Genomic DNA, 21,851 nt, shown 5'->3' on the forward strand with positions numbered 1-21,851 from the left:
AACAGAGGGAACAATTCACAAGAGAAAACACGGTGTGATTCAGGTGACTCTTACTTATCTCTCTGCGAGGCTGGGTCGATATGCGGGTTCTGGTGACAGACTCAGTTTAAAGTAGACAATATGGTAACACAAACATGGATACTACAGGGACAAAACCTTTTAATGGACTATGTAGAAAATCCTGGTCTGTGTGGTCTGCGTTACATTATTATTCAGTTATAAATAACAGTAGAATAGTTGTGACAACCATTCAGTCCTCTTCATAAAAAAGGGAGTGGTTGTCACTCTCCATATGAATTGCTATAATCTTGTGAGAACATGAGGCATCTCATGAATATCTGAGCTAATACTCAAAGTAATAACTATTGTACATGTGTTGGGTGGAGTTACTGTTCAATAGTGAAGCACAGTTACAAAGGGTCCCAAGATTTCCCCTGTAGATCTATTAATGATGGCCTATCCTAAGTATAGGCCATCAATACTAGAAACTGGATAATCCCTTTAACACCTGCAGTACAAGCTTTACTGGCACTGTTCATTGTGGCGACTATTGCAATTATTGGCCGTGTGGTCACAACCTTCAGCAGTAATCTCATTGTTACCATAGCATACCATAGTGTACAATGATGGGTATCTGCTGGTCAAAGCTTGCCTCCCTGCATAGGTTACAGACCATACTCAAAACACTCTCACATAGTATCATCAATAATGGAACGTCACACAGTAGAATGTGCCAAAAAATTCTTAGTGTTTTATTCAGTGTTCAAGTAGAGTTTAAAGTGAAACGTTTTTCGGTACAATGGAGTACCTTCATCAGACTCTACATACAAAACAAAGAAAATACATTTTTGTGAATAAAAAGAAGTGCACATAATGAACACACTATATACAAAATATATACAGTTGAAGGCCTGGTAATATGGAGGCAAACAGTACGATGGTGAATATCCCCAAATGAAATGCAAATGATAAGCTATGACAAGAAAACAGAAGCATGAAGACAAACAGAGACTTCATGTGACAGGTTCCGAAGTAAACACAATAAATATCTTTGATAATGGAGTCGTAGTCTGTATGATGCTAGCCAGAAGATCTGATGTAGAGTTAAGGTATAAACCAAGGTGGGAGTATTAAGGACAACAAAGTGATGTACAAAAATGACAAATACAATAAATACTTAGTACCTTTGTATTAGTATAGCACGGAGTGCACTGTATAGCATAATGCAGTAGTATAAGTACAGCCACTGTATTTTCTTTGTTTTGTATGTAGAGTCTGATGAAGGTACTCCATTGTACCGAAAAACGTTTCACTTTAAACTCTACTTGAACACTGAATAAAACACTAAGAATTTTTTGGCACATTCTACTGTGTGACGTTCCATTATTGATGACAAGCAGGGTTGGGACCCTACGCTCACACCAAACCGCATCTCCTACTGCATCCCTCTTACCACTCTCACATAGTAGTTACTCTCACATAGAGTCATCTCCTGTATACAGATTCATGTTGTCCATGTGTCTGCTGTAAGGCATATCTCTAAACATTTAATACAAAGCTGCTCTCATAAGCATGTATAGAAAACAGAATCAATCTAAACCATAGAGTAACATTAGTACAGGTTAGAACAAAAAGAATATGTTTCAGTATCAGGTTTTGATGTAAAGAATTGCTTCTTTGTAGTTTAGCATAGCAGCCTGCATTCTGGCTATGGATGAGGGTATAATGCCATGCCTCTAGGGAGTACCTGCACTATTATTATTATTACGGGTTTGCTATTTAATAGTGTATGCTTATAGACTTGGGGGCACTTTGATGACAATTTTTTTTGAGTAGGGGGTACATGATCTACGAACATTGATAAACAAAGAGTAGAACAAACAAACCAGCTAAAGAAAATCTACAGAGATTTTCACAGCTATCCTATGTTGTCATCAAATCTACTTGCATTAGAAGAGGAAACAATTCTAATATTATATCTGGTCTATCGAAAAAGATAAAAGCAATTCCCAATAGGTAACCAGAAAATCCCGAAGGAAACCTTTGCTTTTTAAACTACACTATTAGAATGTAGGCTGCAATGGCAGAAACTGTGTACATATCACAATTTTATATCATATCCTAACATATCCATTGTATATGCAGTATATAAAAGTAAAAGACATGGATATGAAGCCCATAGGCTTATATTTTATTTATATCACAAGACCAGTATTCAACAAAAGGACAATGCGTACGTTGTGTGTAAATGACAAACTGCTTTGGTCATCCCAAGAAATCAGACACCATTCATGACGTTAGACTTAGAGAATATTGTATTGCAGTCATAAAGGAATTGCAATGTAATACTAAGAAGATTGTGCTGGTCGTGAAAGGGTTACATCCCATATTTCTCTATATGCATTGCATTAGAAAACAGCCTCATGGATCTCAGGAGGACGGCTAATCATCTGCTGGTGGAGGGTTAGGTCATCCATTAACATGTCTGCCTGGAATGTTGAATGATCTCAGTTATCGGCCAGGGAATAACATCCCATCATGTCTTGTATTAAGTTGCACTGTTTCTCCAGCATTAATCAGCAGCCGCTGCGCTATTAACAAAAGGACGGTCTAACTCTTCCATTTGGCATGAAGTCGGCATTATGAAATATTGATAATGAATGTTTCTTCTAACCGAAGTTTGTAGAAACTCAAGATAGACGGGAGAGCGTTGTCCTTGAATACCTTTTACTTGAAATAAGACTACATCCCTTTCTAGGTAATCACATCATAACCAGAATCTATTACAGTATTTCTCTATCGGGAGAAGAATTGGCTACATTGGTTAGATCACGTTCAGTAACTATACAACAAAGTACTTATGCTTAGACAGAAATCCAAAACAACAGAAAAGGGGACTTATCATACAAGAGGATAACGCACAGTACTTTATGTGTGAGCATGTCGACCACCATATAATAGACAGTAATCTACTGAAGAGTCTCATTAACTAATTAGTAATTCTTCATTTCTCGTCCATAACTCACTTCTCAAACTGGAAACGTGACCCTGCTCAAAGGCAGTTAGATGTTGTTTTATATTGTGATGTGTTTTTTCCCCCAATAATCAGTACATTATTGGATTTTCTGAAAATTATACAACTCCTCCATTATATCATATTACGTGTTTGGTCAGTCATTCTTAAGCATAAAGATCTTCAGAGATGTCGCAACCTTCCTCATGTCACAGCAACAGAGAACAGAAATATAATCTGGTTTAAGACAAGTAACTATATCTATGCAATGTACCATAAAAAGTATGCTGAAAGGTGAGGGCAGAGAAATTTATACATACATATGATAGGATAGCTTATCAGGAAGAGAAAGGTGGGGTCCACTATCGTGCACCCCCACTGATCAGCTGATACTGTATCTGCACAGTGTACAGAGAAATCTGTAAACTAGGACAGGCCATCAATAGGCAGTTTTGAGCAAGTCCTTTAACCCCCAATGGTTTGGCTAGATTAAAATGGTTGCACTGCTGGAAAAGTGGCATGCCTTGGGCTCTGTCTGGCTATTTGACAATATAGTCAATAGTGTTAGAAATTAAATAAGTAGAGACATTAGCACCCAAAGGGTTACAGAACCACCAAGACAAGTCTCAACCTTTAACAATATTCAGTTTTATCTGTAGAGATTTCATGTCTGGCACAGTTGACCATTCACTCCTACTCTTTTTCCAGAGTATCACAGACATAACTTTCATTGATTCCTTCTTACTGGTCCCAGTCACAGACAACCTGCTTACATCATTTACTTTCCTCAATACTCCACAGACACCCCCTCTTCCCTACATAAATCTGCTACCTTGTGGTTAATCCCATCTCAGACATTTATAGTATAGCTAAACAGCATAAGATATAAGTATAGATACAGGCCTTAGGTCTAGAACTTTCAGCAATGTCAAGAACTGGGGTACATGATAAGATGGCCACCAGGAGGCATGCTTGGCTGTTTCTGAACTGTCACTCTTTTCGCGTCTACTAGGTTCCTCAAACACAACATGGAGGTAATCCGTCTTCCTACTTGGATTTCAAACAAAGTACTTGTTGTTCAGATTATGGTAATGGCCTCCATTAAAAGTGTATGCTTAGATGGTCAGTATGTTACATAGAACAGTAAGTGCAAGCCAGGGAAAATCTGCTAAGGTGGTATGGAAAATAACACTGGCACTCTGCTGAAAAAAATGTAGCTTAACTCCATGGTGGGCAACAGTGAATAAAAGTTTCAATCAGCCAAGTCACTGAACTGTACTTCTTCCTCGATGCTTGGAGGAGCCATATACATACACAAACATATATGTTGGATTAAATGTGTACCTGAAAATCAATAAACCTATACATTACCTTGTATGGCTATTTGAGGAGAGACTTTCCCATGGTTGGACACTACACCCGGTAACCGCGAAGGCCCCCCCACAGCTGCCATCCAGCTTCATCAGAAGAGCCTTTGCAGCATTCTCTGCAGTTTTCCTGCAGTCGTGTGCTCTCTTCAGCATCTGTGTGATGTTCTCATCCCCAGTTTGCTCAGCTTTATAATAAAATCAGAAATAAGCATTAGATAATAGATATATTAGATAGTTACCCTATGGCCATGCATAGAGGATCACATTACACTTATTGTAGAACTAACAGGAACTGACAGTTGACAAACTGGTTGGCATCCTGAATAATGAAAGTGTACAAACCCTCCAAGACGACGATGCACAACAAAGGTGTAACACATAATATGATATTAAAATTTTGTTTAAAACCTGAAGTGTTGTCAGAATTTCTCCTTTTTTTTAAGTCCAAGCACATAAAATGCCTGGCCGATTGCATGGCTGATTAAAGTGATTGTATTGTAAAAGCATCCTTAGTGAAATGTCACTTCAATTTGCATTTTACAGAGATGATCAAAAGAAAAACTTGAGATATGTTTTTGTTAGTGAGATAAGTTTAGGCTTTAGCATCTGTAATGACATGGTTGGTATCTCATAATGTTTGCTGCAGGCTCTGCATTCTACACTCATTTCAAGGTTAGTGACGTATTCTAAAACCATATTTCAACATTGCTGTTTGATTTTTTGATGCTAAAGTCCCATTGACACACTGGAAAATATTTCTGAACACAACTAACCTCAAAGCTTTTGTTTGTTACTAAGGTTGTATGTATGTATGCATGTAGAACATTATTCTAAAACATATGTCAGACATTGGATTTGCAATAACCAAAGATGCATAAGTGATTCTGAGACGTGGCTGACTCTTCTATGATCACTTTAAAACTAAAAAGAAATAACATTTTTTTCTTCCTGATATTAGTGTGTTGTTGATGACCTCTCTAGTGATCTACACCAGGCATGTCAAACATGCGGCCCGTGGGCCGCATGCGGCCCTTTACAGGCATATCTGCGGCCCGCACAAAAGTCTCAGACTTTGTCTCTAAAGTTTAGAGACAAAGTTTGAGACTTTTGTGCGGGCCGCAGAGGTGCAATACTCACGCGGCTACTCGCTGCTACACGCTGCTGTGTAGACGTGATGTGACGTGATGACGTCACATCGCGTTTACAACTGTTAGCAAGAGAGAGAGAGTGCGGTGGGGGAGCGAGGACTCTGAGTCGTCGGAGAAGGTAAGTTTAATGTGTGTACACATAGAGGTGGAACGTGAAACTGAGGGCAGATGAAGGAGGGGACGGCATGACACTGGGGGCAGAGATGGAGAGGACGGCATGACACTGGGGCAGAGATGGAGAGGACGGCATGACACTGGGGGCAGAGATGGAGAGGACGGCATGACACTGGGGGCAGAGATGGAGAGGACGGCATGACACTGGGGCAGAGATGGAGAGGACAGCATGACACTGGGGGCAGAGATGGAGAGGACGGCATGACACTGGGGGCAGAGATGGAGAGGACGGCATGACACTGGGGGCAGAGATGGAGAGGACGGCATGACACTGGGGGCAGAGATGGAGAGGACGGCATGACACTGGGGGCAGAGATGGAGAGGACGGCATGACACTGGGGGCAGAGATGGAGAGGACGGCATGACACTGGGGGCAGAGATTGAGAGGACATGAGTCTGGGGGCAGAGATGGAGGGGATATGAATCTGGGGGGCAGAGATGGGGGGGATATGAATCTGGGGGGAAGAGATGGGAGGGACATGAGTCTGGGGGCAGAGATGGAGGGGACATGAAACTGGGGGCAGAGATGGAGGGGGGACATGAAACTGGGGGCAGATGAATGGTGTATATGTAAACAGATAATTTTCTTTTATGAAACTAACAAAATCTTCTCAGAGAACAAGGCTGACTGATCACCACTTATAATCTAAAAAAGATTGAAAAAAATGATAGCAAATAAATGTTTAGTTTTTAATTGCTGTATTTTTGTTAAATATATTAGTTGCTGTTGTGCACTGCAAATATATGTTGTTGTTACATATTACTACTTCATATCTTGTTTTCATGACTGCTGTTAAAATACGTGTGAGACATTAGCTGCTGCGTGCGGCCCTTGCAACAACCTCTTGTTACTCATGTGGCCCTCAGGGTACCCTGAGTTTGACATGCCTGATTTACACTCACCGGCCACTTTATTAGGTACACCTGTCCAACTGCTCGTTAACACTTAATTTCTAATCAGCCAATCACATGGCGGCAACTCAGTGCATTTAGGCATGTAGACATGGTCAAGACAATCTTCTGCAGTTCAAACCGAGCATCAGTATGGGGAAGAAAGGTGATTTGAGTGCCTTTGAACGTGGCATGGTTGTTGGTGCCAGAAGGGCTGGTCTGAGTATTTCAGAAACTGCTGATCTACTGGGATTTTCACGCACAACCATCTCTAGGGTTTACAGAGAATGGTCCGAAAAAGAAAAAACATCCAGTGAGCGGCAGTTCTGTGGGCGGAAATTGATGCCAGAGGTCAGAGGAGAATGGCCAGACTGGTTCGAGCTGATAGAAAGGCAACAGTGACTCAAATAGCCACCCGTTACAACCAAGGTAGCCAGAAGAGCATCTCTGAACGCACAGTACGTCGAACTTTGAGGCAGATGGGCTACAGCAGCAGAAGACCACACCGGGTGCCACTCCTTTCAGCTAAGAACAGGAAACTGAGGCTACAATTTGCACAAGCTCATCAAAATTGGACAATTGAAGATTGGAAAAACGTTGCCTGGTCTGATGAGTCTCGATTTCTGCTGCGACATTCGGATGGTAGGGTCAGAATTTGGCGTCAACAACATGAAAGCATGGATCCATCCTGCCTTGTATCAACGGTTCAGGCTGGTGGTGGTGGTGTCATGGTGTGGGGAATATTTTCTTGGCACTCTTTGGGCCCCTTGGTACCAATTGAGCATCGTTGCAACGCCAAAGCCTACCTGAGTATTGTTGCTGACCATGTCCATCCCTTTATGACCACAATGTACCCAACATCTGATGGCTACTTTCAGCAGGATAATGCGCCATGTCATAAAGCTGGAATCATCTCAGACTGGTTTCTTGAACTTGACAATGAGTTCACTGTACTCCAGTGGCCTCCACAGTCACCAGATCTCAATCCAATAGAGCATCTTTGAGATGTGGTGGAACGGGAGATTCGCATCATGGATGTGCAGCCGACAAATCTGCGGCAACTGTGTGATGCCATCATGTCAATATGGACCAAAATCTCTGAGGAATGCTTCCAGCACCTTGTTGAATCTATGCCACGAAGAATTGAGGCAGTTCTGAAGGCAAAAGGGGGTCCAACTCGTTACTAGCATGGTGTACCTAATAAAGTGGCCGGTGAGTGTATATAACAACTCTCTCTCTTCTGGATATAAAGATGTGCTGAAAGAACCAGATTAACATAATTTAAAGGGGTTCTCCAGGGAGTCTTTTAATAGTTACTTTTACTCTGCCTATTTTAGGCAGTGAACCCCATAATTATCAATGCTAAGGAGGATGGCAAACTATAGTAGAGTCAGCCCCCATAGCACAGGCAACGAGTGGTGAAAATGGAGGAGGAGTGAAGAGGCAAAGCAAACTAAGGACTGGTACCGATTAAGTGACCTGGGGTTGGAACCAGAACAGAAGCCTCATATGAGCTGCCTAAAAGTCTTGGACTAAGTAAAAGTCTCAGGAGAAACTCTTTAAGGAGAACCTGACAGCATGTATTTTCAGTTTTAGTGAGAAATTATATTTCCTGTGAAATGAGAGACTTGGAGAATCTTTTACAACATTACTTTGTGCCATTCTTTTTTTATTCCTCTTAGAAATGTATTAATTGAGAACTGGGGGTTACCAATTGGATGAAGTGTCCATACAGACACTGTCCAATCAGTGCTGACTACGTGGGGACACACCCCTTTGACAAGAGGAATGCTAACGCTCAGCTGTCAATTTATTAATAAACATCTAATAGGAATAGCAGGGGAACAAATTCCAGAATAAACAGATTCCAGAATTGAAATTTCATAGGCAGTACAAGGAGGTCTTCTGTGAAGGCAATCTGTTACTTGGTTTCTGCTGTCCTATCAGAAGAGACCTTGATCCCAGCATGGAGACACTTACCTTTTTTTGTACAGTACTATTTTTATTAAATCACTATTTATCTTCTGCAGAATGAGTCAAGACTGGAGTCCCCTCAATTTATGTGCACAGGCTGAATTCTCATGTTCATAAGCAGCGTCTCACACCCACTGACTGACAGCTTTCTCCCTATGCACAGTGTAGTAAGAAAGCTGTCAATCATCTGCAGGAGGTCAGGGAGAGCCCGGGGCTAAAGAATACCAGAACTCTGTGTTGGTGTTCTGTTTACAATGATTAACATTGAAAGAAAAGACAGATCACCAAACACCTCAATACGTGTGCATGGCTATAAAAGCCCATTAGTACATAATTACTACAGTTACTTATTGGCATGCAACATATAAACTATAACATAACATATCGCAATGCTAGAGCTCCACATATCTGAGAAATTTACAGCCAAGAGCACTATGTACAACTGACCGTAAATTTAGAACATGAAGGGGAACATTAAGATGTGTCATTTGACAGAGGTTTTGATGCTTGAGATAGAGTATAATTCTTACCTACAGCTCCTACTCCAGCGGCTCTGAACTGTCCCAGAATGAGAGACTGCTCACTCTCTGCAAGCGCCAGCAATAATTCATATGCCTCGATACACTGCTCACTAAACCATAGGAAGAAGGGAAATACCAGATCAATATCTTAAAACAGCTAATGTACATCATATTAGGACAAGCGAGGAAGATCTTGACATCTCTAAGGTAGCACTTAAGTCTCTGACCCACTGCTGACCTTAAATCTCAGCTGCATTATAAAAGTTGATCGGTGTTACGTGCTATCTGTGATTAAACTTCAGAAAAAAAGGAGATATAAAGGAAAAGGACCTATAAGGAAAAGGATTAGCCTGTGTGTCTTGTAAACACTTCTGCAAAATCCCCGAGATACAGACCAATAACTTCAGATTCCAGCAGACGTGACTTTTAAATACTAGTCACGGCTTCATTTTGTTCTTGGATTATTATACACTCCAAAGGTGAATGGAAATATTCTGAGACCCTGACGGTTTATCTTAAGAGCAAAAGCAAATAAAGTCTATAAGACGCAAAAATGAAATTAATAGATTTAAAATTCTGTATAAATAAATAACTGCTCTTAATCCAAGGCTTCCCGAGTAGAGATTAAAGAGATTGTGGTAGAGGACCTTGGCAAATAACAGGACTTCTAAAATAGCACAGGGGCCATAGCTATTCAGAGTGGAAATGTCAACTATTAAAAATGTTATTTCTCCTCCATAAACATTGACATATTGCACCGTGCATACAAAAAACAGGAGAAAAATACCATATTATTGCAACTAAGGTTTATGAATACAGGCCTGTCCCAGTCACCCTTCCTGACATGTCCGTTTAAAGGCTAAGGCCCCACATAGTGAGCATAGGTTTTTCCTGCAATGCTTTTTACAGAAAGGTCGTAAAGTTTTCCTCTGCCGACTTTCTGCTTCCATTATACCTACAGTGTTGGCCAAAAGTATTGACACCCCTGCAATTCTGTCAGATAATACTCATTTTCTTCCAGAAAATGATTGCAAGCACAAACTCTTTGGTATTAATATCTTCATTTAATTTGTCTTCAATGGAAAACCACAAAAAGAATTGTCAAAAAGCCAAAATTGGATATAATTCCACACCAAACATAAAAAATGGGGTGGACAAAAGTATTGGCACTGTTTGAAAAATCATGTGATGCTTCTCTAATTTGTGTAATTAACAGCACCTGTTACTTACCTGAGGCACCGAACAGGTGGTGGCAATAACTAAATCACACTTGCAGCCAGTTGAAATGGATTAAAGTTGACTCAACCTCTGTCCTGTGTGTACCACATTGAGCTTGGAGAAAAGACAGAAGACCAAAGAACTGTCTGAGGACTTGAGAAGCAAAATTGTGAGGAAGCATGAGCAATCTCAAGGCTACAAGTCCATCTCCAAAGACCTGAATGTTCCTGTGTCTACCGTGCGCAGTGTCATCAAGAAGTTTAAAGCCCATGGCACTGTGGCTAACCTCCCTAGATGTGGATGGAAAAGAAAAATTGACAGTCAAACATGGCAGAGGTTCCCTGATGTTTTGGGGTTGCTTTGCTACCTCTGGCACTGGACTGCTTGACCGTGTGCATGGCTTTATGAAGTCTGAAGACTACCAACAAATTTTGCAGCATAATGTAGGGCCCAGTGTGAGAAAGCTGGCTCTCCCTCAGAGGTCATGGGTCTTCCAGCAGGACAATGCCCCAAAACACACTTCACAAAGCACTAGAAAATGGTTTAGAGAAAGCACTGGAGACTTCTAAAGTGGCCAGCAATGAGTCCAGACCTGATTCCCATAGAACACCTGTGGAGAGATCTCAAAATGGCAGTTTGGAGAAGGCCCCCATCACATCTCAGGGGGGACCTGGAGCAGTTTGCCAAAGAAGAATGGTCTAAAATTCCAGCAGAGCATTGTAAGAAACTCATTGATGGTTACCGGAAGCGGTTGTGCACAGTTATTTTGTCTAAAGGTTGTGCTACCAAGTATTAGGCTGAGGGGGCCAATACTTTTGTCCGGGCCCATTTTGGAGTTTTGTGTAAAATGATCAATGATTTGACTTTTTTTTATTTTATTTTCTTTTGTGTTTTTTCATTGCAAGTAAAATAAATGAAGATATTAATACCAAAGAGTTTGTGCTTGCAATCATTTTCTGGAAGACAACGAGTATTATCTGACAGAATTGCAGGGGTGCCAATACTTTTGGCCAACACTGTATACAGAAGCAACCATCGTTTCCATAGGTTTGATTGACGTGCTGCATTTTTCAAATTGCAGCATTTTTGTTGCAGATTATTTTCTGCAGATGTGTGGCTGGGATTAGCCACAATCTCATCCACTTTGCAGTTAATGTAAAACGCCCTGGCATAAAATGGTGAAAAGTCCTTTTTAAGTTACACTTGAAATGCTGACAGATTGTCCATTGAGCTGACTACCCTATACATATGCACGCTCAGCATCTAATGTACGGGCTGCTTAAAGGGGTTCTCACCTGTACTGTAGAGCCAGTCTCAGGGCCGTTGCATTGGACTCGTACTTGCCCACGAGCATGCTCATTCTTTCGGCATTACTCTTGCACTCCTCCAGTGTTATCGTCAACAAATCATTCTGGGATTTTAAGTGCTCAATTCGACTGCAGAGAAAAGATCAATATTTTTATCCTGCCATGTAAATCACAGCTTGTTTTTCTACTTTTCCAGAAGACTGCATTGTACAGAGAGCAATAAATACAGCCGAGTATGCTGAACTTGAGATCAATAAGCACTTAGGTGCAATAATCATAATTATACTGGCCTTTTGTTGGGGCGAACAGTTCAACATAATACTCTATTCCTATTGTGTATCTTCTCCTATCACTGATATCATGCTGTCATTAATATGTAATCGTCTCACTGGTATTCTCAAGTATTATGACACATCAATGCTATAGGACTGTGGTATATACCATATATACACTTCACTTTTATACCGTATACCACAATAGTTTTTACATCACAGCTATAAGATTAGTGACAACAGGATTTAGTCATCAATAAAGTCACTTCATTACAAGAAAAAAATGTTTTTGCTTGTATTATTTTTAAGTCTGTGTGAGCATGCCCTGCGACCTGTGCAGAGAGGGATGAGGTGAGCCATCAACTTCCCCTATTGTCAATGATGTGTTCTAGTGTTCTCTATAGATCAACGTTACCTATCATTGTGATATATTCTGTGAAACTAAGAATATGACTACTGAAAAGTGATCTTTACAGAACAGGGAGTGTCAGACAATTGTGAGGCTTATTGGTCATAATGAAAACAGCAAGGTTTTACTTGTCTTTAATACAGATGGTGAAATAGAATATAAAAAACACAATCAAAAATTCTTTAAAAAAAAACAACAAAAAAACAAAACAAAAACACAGGACCACCCTAAAAAGTGAATTTAAACAGCAGGTTATTTTCTGATGACACATTCCCTATATTTATAGTTTCGTACTTGTTTGACATAGCTCTCCCCAAAACACTGTTCCTACTTACATTAAGACTACAAACAGCAAGAAATATGATGCCATCATTTAAAGAAAACCTTTCACCACCTCCAACTCAAACTCTCTACCTCCTTCAAAAGGTGGCGCTCTGCTCATTCCAGTTCAGTTTGATTTTTTTTCTCTAGCCCCCCCTGGGTTGCATAGCAATAATTTGTTACTTTCAGCATAATTACGCTATTGATTGTCAGATGGGCAGTCCTAAGCTGCCTACTCCAGGCCAGGACCACCCACCTGACAGACAGCTTAATTGGCATATTGGGGGATGAAATAAACAGCACCAATTGCTCAGAAATGGCACGGGCTAAGGAAGAAATTCCAACTGCCTGAGAATCATTGCAGGAACACAAAAAGTTGGAACTGGCAGAGGGGGTGAAAGGTCCTCCTTGAGTGAGCTCATACCTCCCAACTTTTTGGTCTCTTATATTTGGCATGACTTAATTTGTCCCAATATTCCCAATTAAACATCTGGCATATTTCTCAAGTTCTGAAGTTGCGTGTTAGCTGCTGTTATATCTAACAAAACTCTGGATGTATTGACCCACAAATAATGCGAGAGCCGCACACACTCCGTAAAGTCATTAGCTCTCTTCTGAGGATAAACCTTTAAATCTTCTCATTTCTTCTCACCTGTAAGCCCAGATGGTAAGAGTGATATGGTTCTCACTCACAGATTAAGAGCAGATTTATTGCTGCTCAAGAGAGCTTTTCGGATGTTCTCTACCTGTATATTACTGATTGCCAGACATAATAGCTTGTTGCAAACGGTTCCATCTGGAAGGCGTGCAAAGGTTTCCAATGCAACAGCTTTCTGGGAATAAAGGCACAATGTTTTTCCCTTTACAGTTACATGTACTCTCTCCAGTAAATATAAGTGATATTACTGCTAATGCAGAAAGCAACAAGGCTACCCGGCAATCACAGATCATATATCTTCAGCATAAGGTGAAGTCGGTGCTCGCTAAATGTCACCTGAGAATTATTTTCTCAAACAAACAAAATATTTTCTGGCTGCCGTGCTTTCCAATATCTGCAATTTATTTAAGCGCATTTGCCCAGCTCAGGTATAAAGAAGTATTACTTTTTATTTTCTTATGGATGTCATTTGGCAACAGATTGGGAAGATTTATTAAGGCAATTTCTCCAGTTTACTGCCAGCCCTCTGGAACATAAGCTGGCACAAATACTAGTGGCTGTTTGTGTCAGTTAAAGTAGTAATGTTTTCCAAGCTGCCCCAAGTTTCAGAAAATAAGTGGCAGTGACCATCACATGTTACATAATGGTCTTGTTCAGTAATGTGCATATCCTCCATACAGAACATACACTGCATGTTGCTCCATGGTGTATAACAAAGTGGTATACCAGTGTAAATCACAATCCTTGCCTTTGTTATGTCTATTAGGACAAAGCCAAGTGGTAGTTCTTTATGAGAACCCATCTAGTAGTGCTCAGATGAATATTTGGTTGGATGACAGCTATTCTTCCTTCCTTGGCTGTGCTAACAATGTTTTAATGTGCACCCCTGACACATCTCCCAAGTAAAAAAGGATCGGGATGGAAAAAGTTAACAAGTTGATCCATCCGTCCATCCAGCAACAGATTATGTGTCAGGACAACTTCATACAAGTCATCTTGGTCTGCCTAAATGTCAGAGTTTGGTTGAGTTTTCTCTTATGAGTATTGGTTATGCGTAACGCTAAGTTCACACTAGTGCTTGGCTTTCCATTCTTCAGGTCTGCTTGGACACCTGAAAAACTAAAACCTAATCCTCTTATAAAGTGGCTAATGGGGTCCACTAAGTTTCTCTCTGCATTTTTTCAAGCGGATTCAGGGATGGAATCCTTGAACATAGTGCGAGTAGTGGTGTGAATCTAGCCTTACAGGTTGGCAAGTTTCAGTGTTATCCAAAGGATAAGTGATAATAAGCTGATGTATATCAGGGGGGTGTGACTGCTGGGACCACTACCATTCACTAACGGTAAGTTCACATGAGGTTTTTCATAGCGGATTTTGACGTGGAATCCACCTCAGAATCTGGCTTCAAAAACCGCCTCCCATTGACTTCAATGGGAGCCATTTACTTCTTTTTTCCGCTAGCAGTTTTATGTCGCTCGTGGAAAAAAGCGAGCCAACCTTTCTTGCTGCGGATTCCGCAGCGGAATCTGTGACGTGACACTCCCTCCCGACTAGGCCCATTCATTTGCACCTAATCCGGAGCAAAATGCTGAGACTTGATGCTGGTGCAGTGCACCGGCACCCAGTCACGGCTAGTCATTTTTGGAACTGGATTCTGAAGCGGCCTCCACGTCAAAATCCAGTCCAAAAAACCCCTTACCCTGAACATACCCTGAACTTACCCTGACATAGTTAATGGGGTCTGTCTGACTCTGCGTGTAACAGATCTTTTCAGTCTGTCTATCCATTGTTTGTACCAGAACAATGGTTAGGCTATGCTATTATTTCAGTACTGCCTTAGTATTCATTTCTTTTTAGATTTTTTTCAGGCTTATTTTAGTTATTTTCTAAATATGGAGAATATGTATTGCATTACAGATCCTTTAAAAAAAATCTATTAACTATGATGTGGCATCTGTTTGAGATTTGAGCTTTTATAAAAGTTATGTGAGCTATGCAAAGATGGAAAAATAAGAACATGTGCATAAAAAAAGTTTTTAGACATAATTACTAATTTTATAGCGGTTGCTGTCTTACCTATTCAGCCTCTCAGTTTCCACCTCAAACTCTCTGATTTTGCTCTCAGATATGGCAGAACCATGGGAATAAAGTGTCTGGAAGATCTCTTGAATATTGGAGCAATCTTGTAAGGAATGGGCCAGGTGTTCCGCCACACTGCTTGACACCTATAAAACAACAGGTTTAAGAACAATGCTTATTTAATGGAAATGTCTTATTCAATACTACAAAGAAAATGAGAATGGACATGTCTACAGCTAGCTGGCACCGCATACTCACCCCAATGCTGCTGATTTCTGAACCAAGAACAGGCCTTTCTGATGAGGAAGACTCCGATCTGGTCTTCGATAACTTTACACGCTCTGCAATCTGCAACAAAATATACACATATGCTATTACTAGACGTACAACATGTACCAAAATGTGAATGGATTTTCTAATCAGTAACTTGCTATTCATCTCAACAGGTTTTTAAAACTCCCATAAAACAGCTTTAGTAAACCTACATGTTAGACCTGCTCAATACTATGATTTGGGGTTTTTCAGCAGGAAAACATTAGATGGTAGAGATATGTAAGCGGGTTAAAAAAAAAAAATAAATAAATAAATAAAAATAAATATATATATATATATATATATCTATAGAAGAACTGATGCGCACCGTTTCCCTGCAGTGTACAAAGCTGTCTAGGTACTCGCTGGCTCTACTTTCTGCTCCCATCTATACACACAATAAATGCCAGGAATGCTTATTTGGCCATTTACTGTCCAAAGGGAGACCCACCTTAACCAGAAACTGGCTCAGTGGGTATTTCCTGTGCATATAATAGTAGCGATTAGCAGTGACCCAGTGAAGTAGGCATCATATCTGTTCTTTTATTTTTTAACCCACTCTTGGTTTGCGGCTGCAATTTGTCTTCGGCTGGAAAACTTCTATAAAACCAAACTTGATATGTGGAATTTATTTATAAACATAATGATTGATATCTACAGTAAATGGTTTAAGAATAATTTCCCTTCTGCAGTTATACATAGCATAGTTATATATTTACATGCAATATTTCTATATCAGTTGAGGACAACCGCTCATACAGTTAGGGCCAGAAATATTTGGACAGTGACACAAGTTTTGTTATTTTAGCTGTTTACTAAAACATGTTCAGAAATACAATTATATATATATAATATGGGCTGAAAGTGCACACTCCCAGCTGCAATATGAGAGTTTCCACATCCAAATCGGAGAAAGGGTTTAGGAATCATAGCTCTGTAATGCATAGCCTCCTCTTTTTCAAGGGACCAAAAGTAATTGGACAATGGACTCTAAAGGCTGCAATTAACTCTGAAGGCGTCTCCCTCGTAAACCTGTAATCAATGAAGTAGTTAAAAGGTCTGGGGTTGATTCCAGGTGTGTGGTTTTGCATTTGGAAGCTGTTGCTGTGACCAGACAACATGCGCTCAAAGGAACTCTCAATTGAGGTGAAGCAGAACATCCTGAGACTGAAAAAAAAGAAAAAATCCATCAGAGAGATAGCAGACATGCTTGGAGTAGCAAAATCAACAGTCGGGTACATTCTAAGAAAAAAGGAATTGACTGGTGAGCTTGGGAACTCAAAAAGGCCTGGGCGTCCACGGATGACAACAGTGGTGGATGATCGCCGCATACTTTCTTTGGTCAAGAAGAACCCGTTCACAACATCAACTGAAGTCCAGAACACTCTCAGTGAAGTAGGTGTATCTGTCTATAAGTCAACAGTAAAGAGAAGACTCCATGAAAGTAAATACAAAGGGTTCACATCTAGATGCAAACCATTCATCAATTCCAAAAATAGACAGGCCAGAGTTACATTTGCTGAAAAACACCTCAAGAAGCCAGCTCAGTTCTGGAAAAGTATTCTATGGACAGATGAGACAAAGATCAACCTGTACCAGAATGATGGGAAGAAAAAAGTTTGGAGAAGAAAGGGAACGGCACATGATCCAAGGCACACCACATCCTCTGTAAAACATGGTGGAGGCAACGTGATGACATGGGCATGCATGGCTTTCAATGGCACTGGGTCACTTGTGTTTATTGATGACATAACAGCAGACAAGAGTAGCCGGATGAATTCTGAAGTGTACCGGGATATACTTTCAGCCCAGATTCAGCCAAATGCTGCCAAGTTGATCGGACGGCGCGTCATAGTACAGATGGACAATGACCCCAAGCATACAGCCAAAGCTACCCAGGAGTTCATGAGTGCAAAAAAGTGGAACATTCTGCAATGGCCAAGTCAATCACCAGATCTTAACCCAATTGAGCATGCATTTCACTTGCTCAAATCCAGACTTAAGGCGGAAAGACCCACAAACAAGCAAGACCTGAAGGCTGCGGCTGTAAAGGCCTGGCAAAGCATTAAGAAGGAGGAAACCCAGCGTTTGGTGATGTCTATGGGTTCCAGACTTAAGGCAGTGATTGCCTCCAAAGGATTCGCAACAAAATATTGAAAATAAAAATATTTTGTTTGGGTTATGTTTATTTGTCCAATTACTTTTGAGCTCCTAAAATGTGGAGTGTTTGTAAAGACATGTGTACAATTCCTACATTTTCTATCAGATATTTTTGTTCAACCCTTCAAATTAAACGTTACAATCTGCACTTGAATTCTGTTGTAGAGGTTTCATTTCAAAACCAATGTGGTGGCATGCAGAGCCCAACTCGCGAAAATTGTGTCACTGTCCAAATATTTCTGGCCCTAACTGTATATAACAAAATAGAATATAAAACTTTCTCCCCTATTAAACGGGTTAATCCCACAGACATCCGGATCATCTCTGGTAATTCGGCACACTATGTCTCACCTTAGCTATGGGAATGTCATTACTGCTGCTGCTTGTGCTCAGCTCCCCAGTACTTGGATTGACCGGTCTACTTGCTGAAGTGAGCCGACCAGGACTGGAAGGACCTGTTGCCTGAACACTCTGTAGTCGTGTCTGCAACTCCCGCACCTAAAATACAAGTTTATTATGTATCATTACAACGCTTCCTTTTATGACCATCACCCGAACAACACTGCAGTCATTTTACTGGTTATTTTAATTTCAATTTTCCATTATTTTTTTTCTAATAGACAGTCATTCAAAATGTTGACATCTTTCATGATAGGAGGAGTCTCTCTAACACGAGTCACATCACCTACCAGCACAATGAGATTGTTCATGGAGATGTCTCGGAGTATTTTCAGACTATTTTTTGTAATATGTATGTGCTGGGTCTTGAATACTGGACCTCTGGTATACAAGGCAACAACTAGCTCATCTCTTGTTAGCAGGAGGATTTTCTCAGCCTAAAAGGCTTAATAGCAATGTTCTGTACTAACATACAGAGATTTATTTCTGTATGGCAGTAACTTATAAGTGCAAAAATATATATAAAAATGTATTTAATGTTGGTGTGGTGTTTTCTGCTTTTTCTTTATACTTCTAAGGCACTGGCATACACTGATATATCTGTATACGAGTACTCTGTGCCTGAAGAACACTGCTATTGACACTACTTCTACATTATGTTGTTAGCTTGCATATCAGAGGTCCTAGGTTAAAGACCCAGCAGAGACATTTTATAAAAGTGTCTAAAATAGACAGAGATCTCTCCTGAACCTCCTCAGAGTGCTGGGAGGCGACTGTCTCTCAACACAAAAGTAGCATTTCCTATTGTACCACAGAGATACTTCCTACCAAGAAGAAAGGGGAAAAAAAGTAATACAAGATGCTGAAATTTTTAATGACAGTAGTGACAATGGTAGTAAAGTGATTAAATAATAAAAACAAACAAACCCTGTTATTTGGAAACAATGCCATGCATGTAAGATAGTAAACAATGGACATTATGCCAGTTTTGAACACTGTACAAGTCTCTCTACCACAATGCATGTTTGACCCATCTTGGAAAACTTATGTACAAACCTGGCTAAGAGCTCACTGAGTGACAGACTCACTTTTCTGAACACAAAGCCATTTCGATTTAATTTTGTTGCATCTCACTGCAAAGCTTAGCTGAATATACAAACGTGCTTCAAAACAGTTATAATGTATATTACATAGCGTATTGCTAGTAGGTAGCTTGGATTCAGACAAACCTTCTAGTTATATTTACCACAGAAGAGTAATATACTTATGGAACGGAACACTGGATTATATTTGTGCTACATTTATGTAGTTAAGGAGCCTGTATATTACATTTTATGTTACCAGCACAAGTTCTTAGGTTATAGATGCTGAACATTCTGTCTTTCTACATTAGTTCCTTCAGATACATTTCTGACATACTTTCCAGTAATTGAGGAGAGTATCCAGGAGAGGGTTTTTTTTTTTTTTTTTCTTTGGGGGGGGGGGGGGGAGGGGCATATGTCCACTCGATGCCTCAATGACTCTCTACATCTTATCAATACACATATAAAAGGGCCTGTTTGTGGGAAGGTTCTAGTGCTTTTCAGAATTTTGCAATTTTTCTGGGAGACTGGAGAGTCTCCCCCTTTTTCAAGGAGACTCCTGAAAGTTCCAGGAGAGTTAGCAAACATGACTTATATTCAGGGCAACCTTACAACCAGCAGACTGTCCCACAACTAATCTCTACATTATGTTTGGTGTCATGTAGGATAAAGTAGGATATGGTTTCAGTAAGTTACACAGGAACTGTGTTTGTATAGTAGTACAGGGTTGTATATGGATACTTTAATATATAGCCCTTCTTCTCTATAGAAGAGTACTCATTACATGTTATATATTATACATACATTTAGTTTCTGCATAGCTCACTGTGAGCGCTGTGTCTAACAATAAAACTGCTCTATGTATTATGTATATTTTTGTCTGCCTGACTTTGCACATTAATATCATTTTATTTTTCCAGAATCCCAACCGACTCCATATTTACTGTGCAAACTAATGAATAATTAAGAGATGGAAGATATAAAGGGAATATGATTGCATTTGTAGACACATGTTTACTGAGGACAGAGAGGCAGAATCTATACTGAATGACTATGTTGTAGATACCCACTGACACAATACAGATAAGGAGATAGAAACAAAGGAGTGGAGGATGTGCCCCCGGGCATTTGGCCAGGCTTCAGCCTCTGATTAGAATTACAGCTCCTGACTTTGCACTTGTGTGTACCTTCACCTCTCATCAGTCACATGAGCCCCTGTGATAAGAGACTGGCAGGCAACCAGAAATCCCAGCCTGAGGAGCCGTGATTGATGACAAGCTGAATTTACTCTAATCTCATAAGTAATGGATCACAGCCAAGACACAGAAAAGGGAGTCTTAAAAAAAGAAAAATGCTAATAGACAGGTGGAATAAAGCCTGGTCTTCTAGTCCACACCTTTAATATAATAAACCCTCTATATGCATGGAATGGCTTTTCTGAAATATAGAACACATGCATTAAATATCTCCTGGTAATATACAAAGGCTTTCTTCGCAGCAGCATTGTGGTTTCATTAAATGGATCTGTTACCCAATAGACTAACAGCATCCATGGACTGCATTGCCCTAAAATAGGTTTGGTTGGGGCACCTCTGTTGGTAGCCATTGATCTGATGGAAAGAACAGCAAGTGTAATTCCAGACTTTGTGCTGAGATCAGGGCTCCGTGGGGATATTACTTCCATGCCTACTTGTACTTCTTTACTATTCTTTTATGTAGAATTTTGACTCATGAGCTCAGAGCAACCGCTGCCATTTTTTACAGCACCCCAGTTCCTATGTTGACATAGTTGACCTTCTTTCCATGTCAATAGTATGGCTTATTGGCCGTTATTCTTCCATGAAGACAGGTTCTGGGTGTAGATGGGTTTACCTGGGTCTCACTGAATTCTGCCAGTTCTGAGCTGATGGCACTTTTGGACAGCTACATATTTTTAAGGGGCATCAGCAAATAATGTATGTCTTTCATCTGCTTCTTTAAGTTTCCTTATTCGACCACTGTATCTATGTTCTCAAGGTTGCCCATTTAATGTTGCTGCTTCAGAAAAGCTTGAACAGCACATATTGTAATCCCAGTCTGCAATGAAAACTTTTTCTGAGGGAGACCTTGCTGATGCAGCACAACTATCTTGAGCGCAGTCTTGCCATGGTGTATGACCTCGGACAGTCATCCAAAACTTCACCATAGCAGACTTTAACGGTGTTAAACCTCATACATAAGAATTTCTATTTCAGTTTACTGACTGTGTGACAACCTACATATGAAAATGATGATCCTTATAACCTCTTTGGTATATTTGGATAAATCATACACCCAACTACAATCCTATAAATCCCCTGACTTTGTGCAAGTGTACCTAGAAGAATTAATATCGTTTTGATGGTAAAGCGTTGTAACGCCAAATAATGACTTTAGATTTTTCCTTTGTTCATTCATCTAGTGTTTGTTAATTGCCAAAACAAACTAACATTTCTATTTTTGAAAGAATTCTTAGGCCCTTTTCAGACGGCTGTGTGTAGACCACGCGGCTCTGATTGATCGGC

At 40.2% G+C, this 21,851-nt stretch overlaps 1 protein-coding gene across 4 annotated transcripts in view; it reads right to left on the reverse strand.

The window, feature by feature from the left end:
• MCC (MCC regulator of Wnt signaling pathway) overlaps positions 1 to 21,851 on the reverse strand; it is a 204,642-nt gene that overhangs the window by 20,369 nt on the left and 162,422 nt on the right. For all 4 annotated transcript variants that reach the window (XM_075272226.1, XM_075272230.1, XM_075272238.1 and 1 more), the window contains 6 exons: positions 18,179 to 18,325; positions 15,614 to 15,703; positions 15,353 to 15,501; positions 11,605 to 11,745; positions 9,101 to 9,201; positions 4,385 to 4,568 (listed from right to left, as the gene is read on the reverse strand). In XM_075272226.1, coding sequence (XP_075128327.1) covers positions 4,385 to 4,568; positions 9,101 to 9,201; positions 11,605 to 11,745; positions 15,353 to 15,501; positions 15,614 to 15,703; positions 18,179 to 18,325 — 812 coding nt within the window. The remainder of the gene's footprint in view (positions 1 to 4,384; positions 4,569 to 9,100; positions 9,202 to 11,604; positions 11,746 to 15,352; positions 15,502 to 15,613; positions 15,704 to 18,178; positions 18,326 to 21,851) is intronic.

Source organism: Leptodactylus fuscus, chromosome 1 (genome assembly GCF_031893055.1).
Source record: "Leptodactylus fuscus isolate aLepFus1 chromosome 1, aLepFus1.hap2, whole genome shotgun sequence".
Classification (NCBI taxonomy): domain Eukaryota; kingdom Metazoa; phylum Chordata; class Amphibia; order Anura; family Leptodactylidae; genus Leptodactylus; species Leptodactylus fuscus.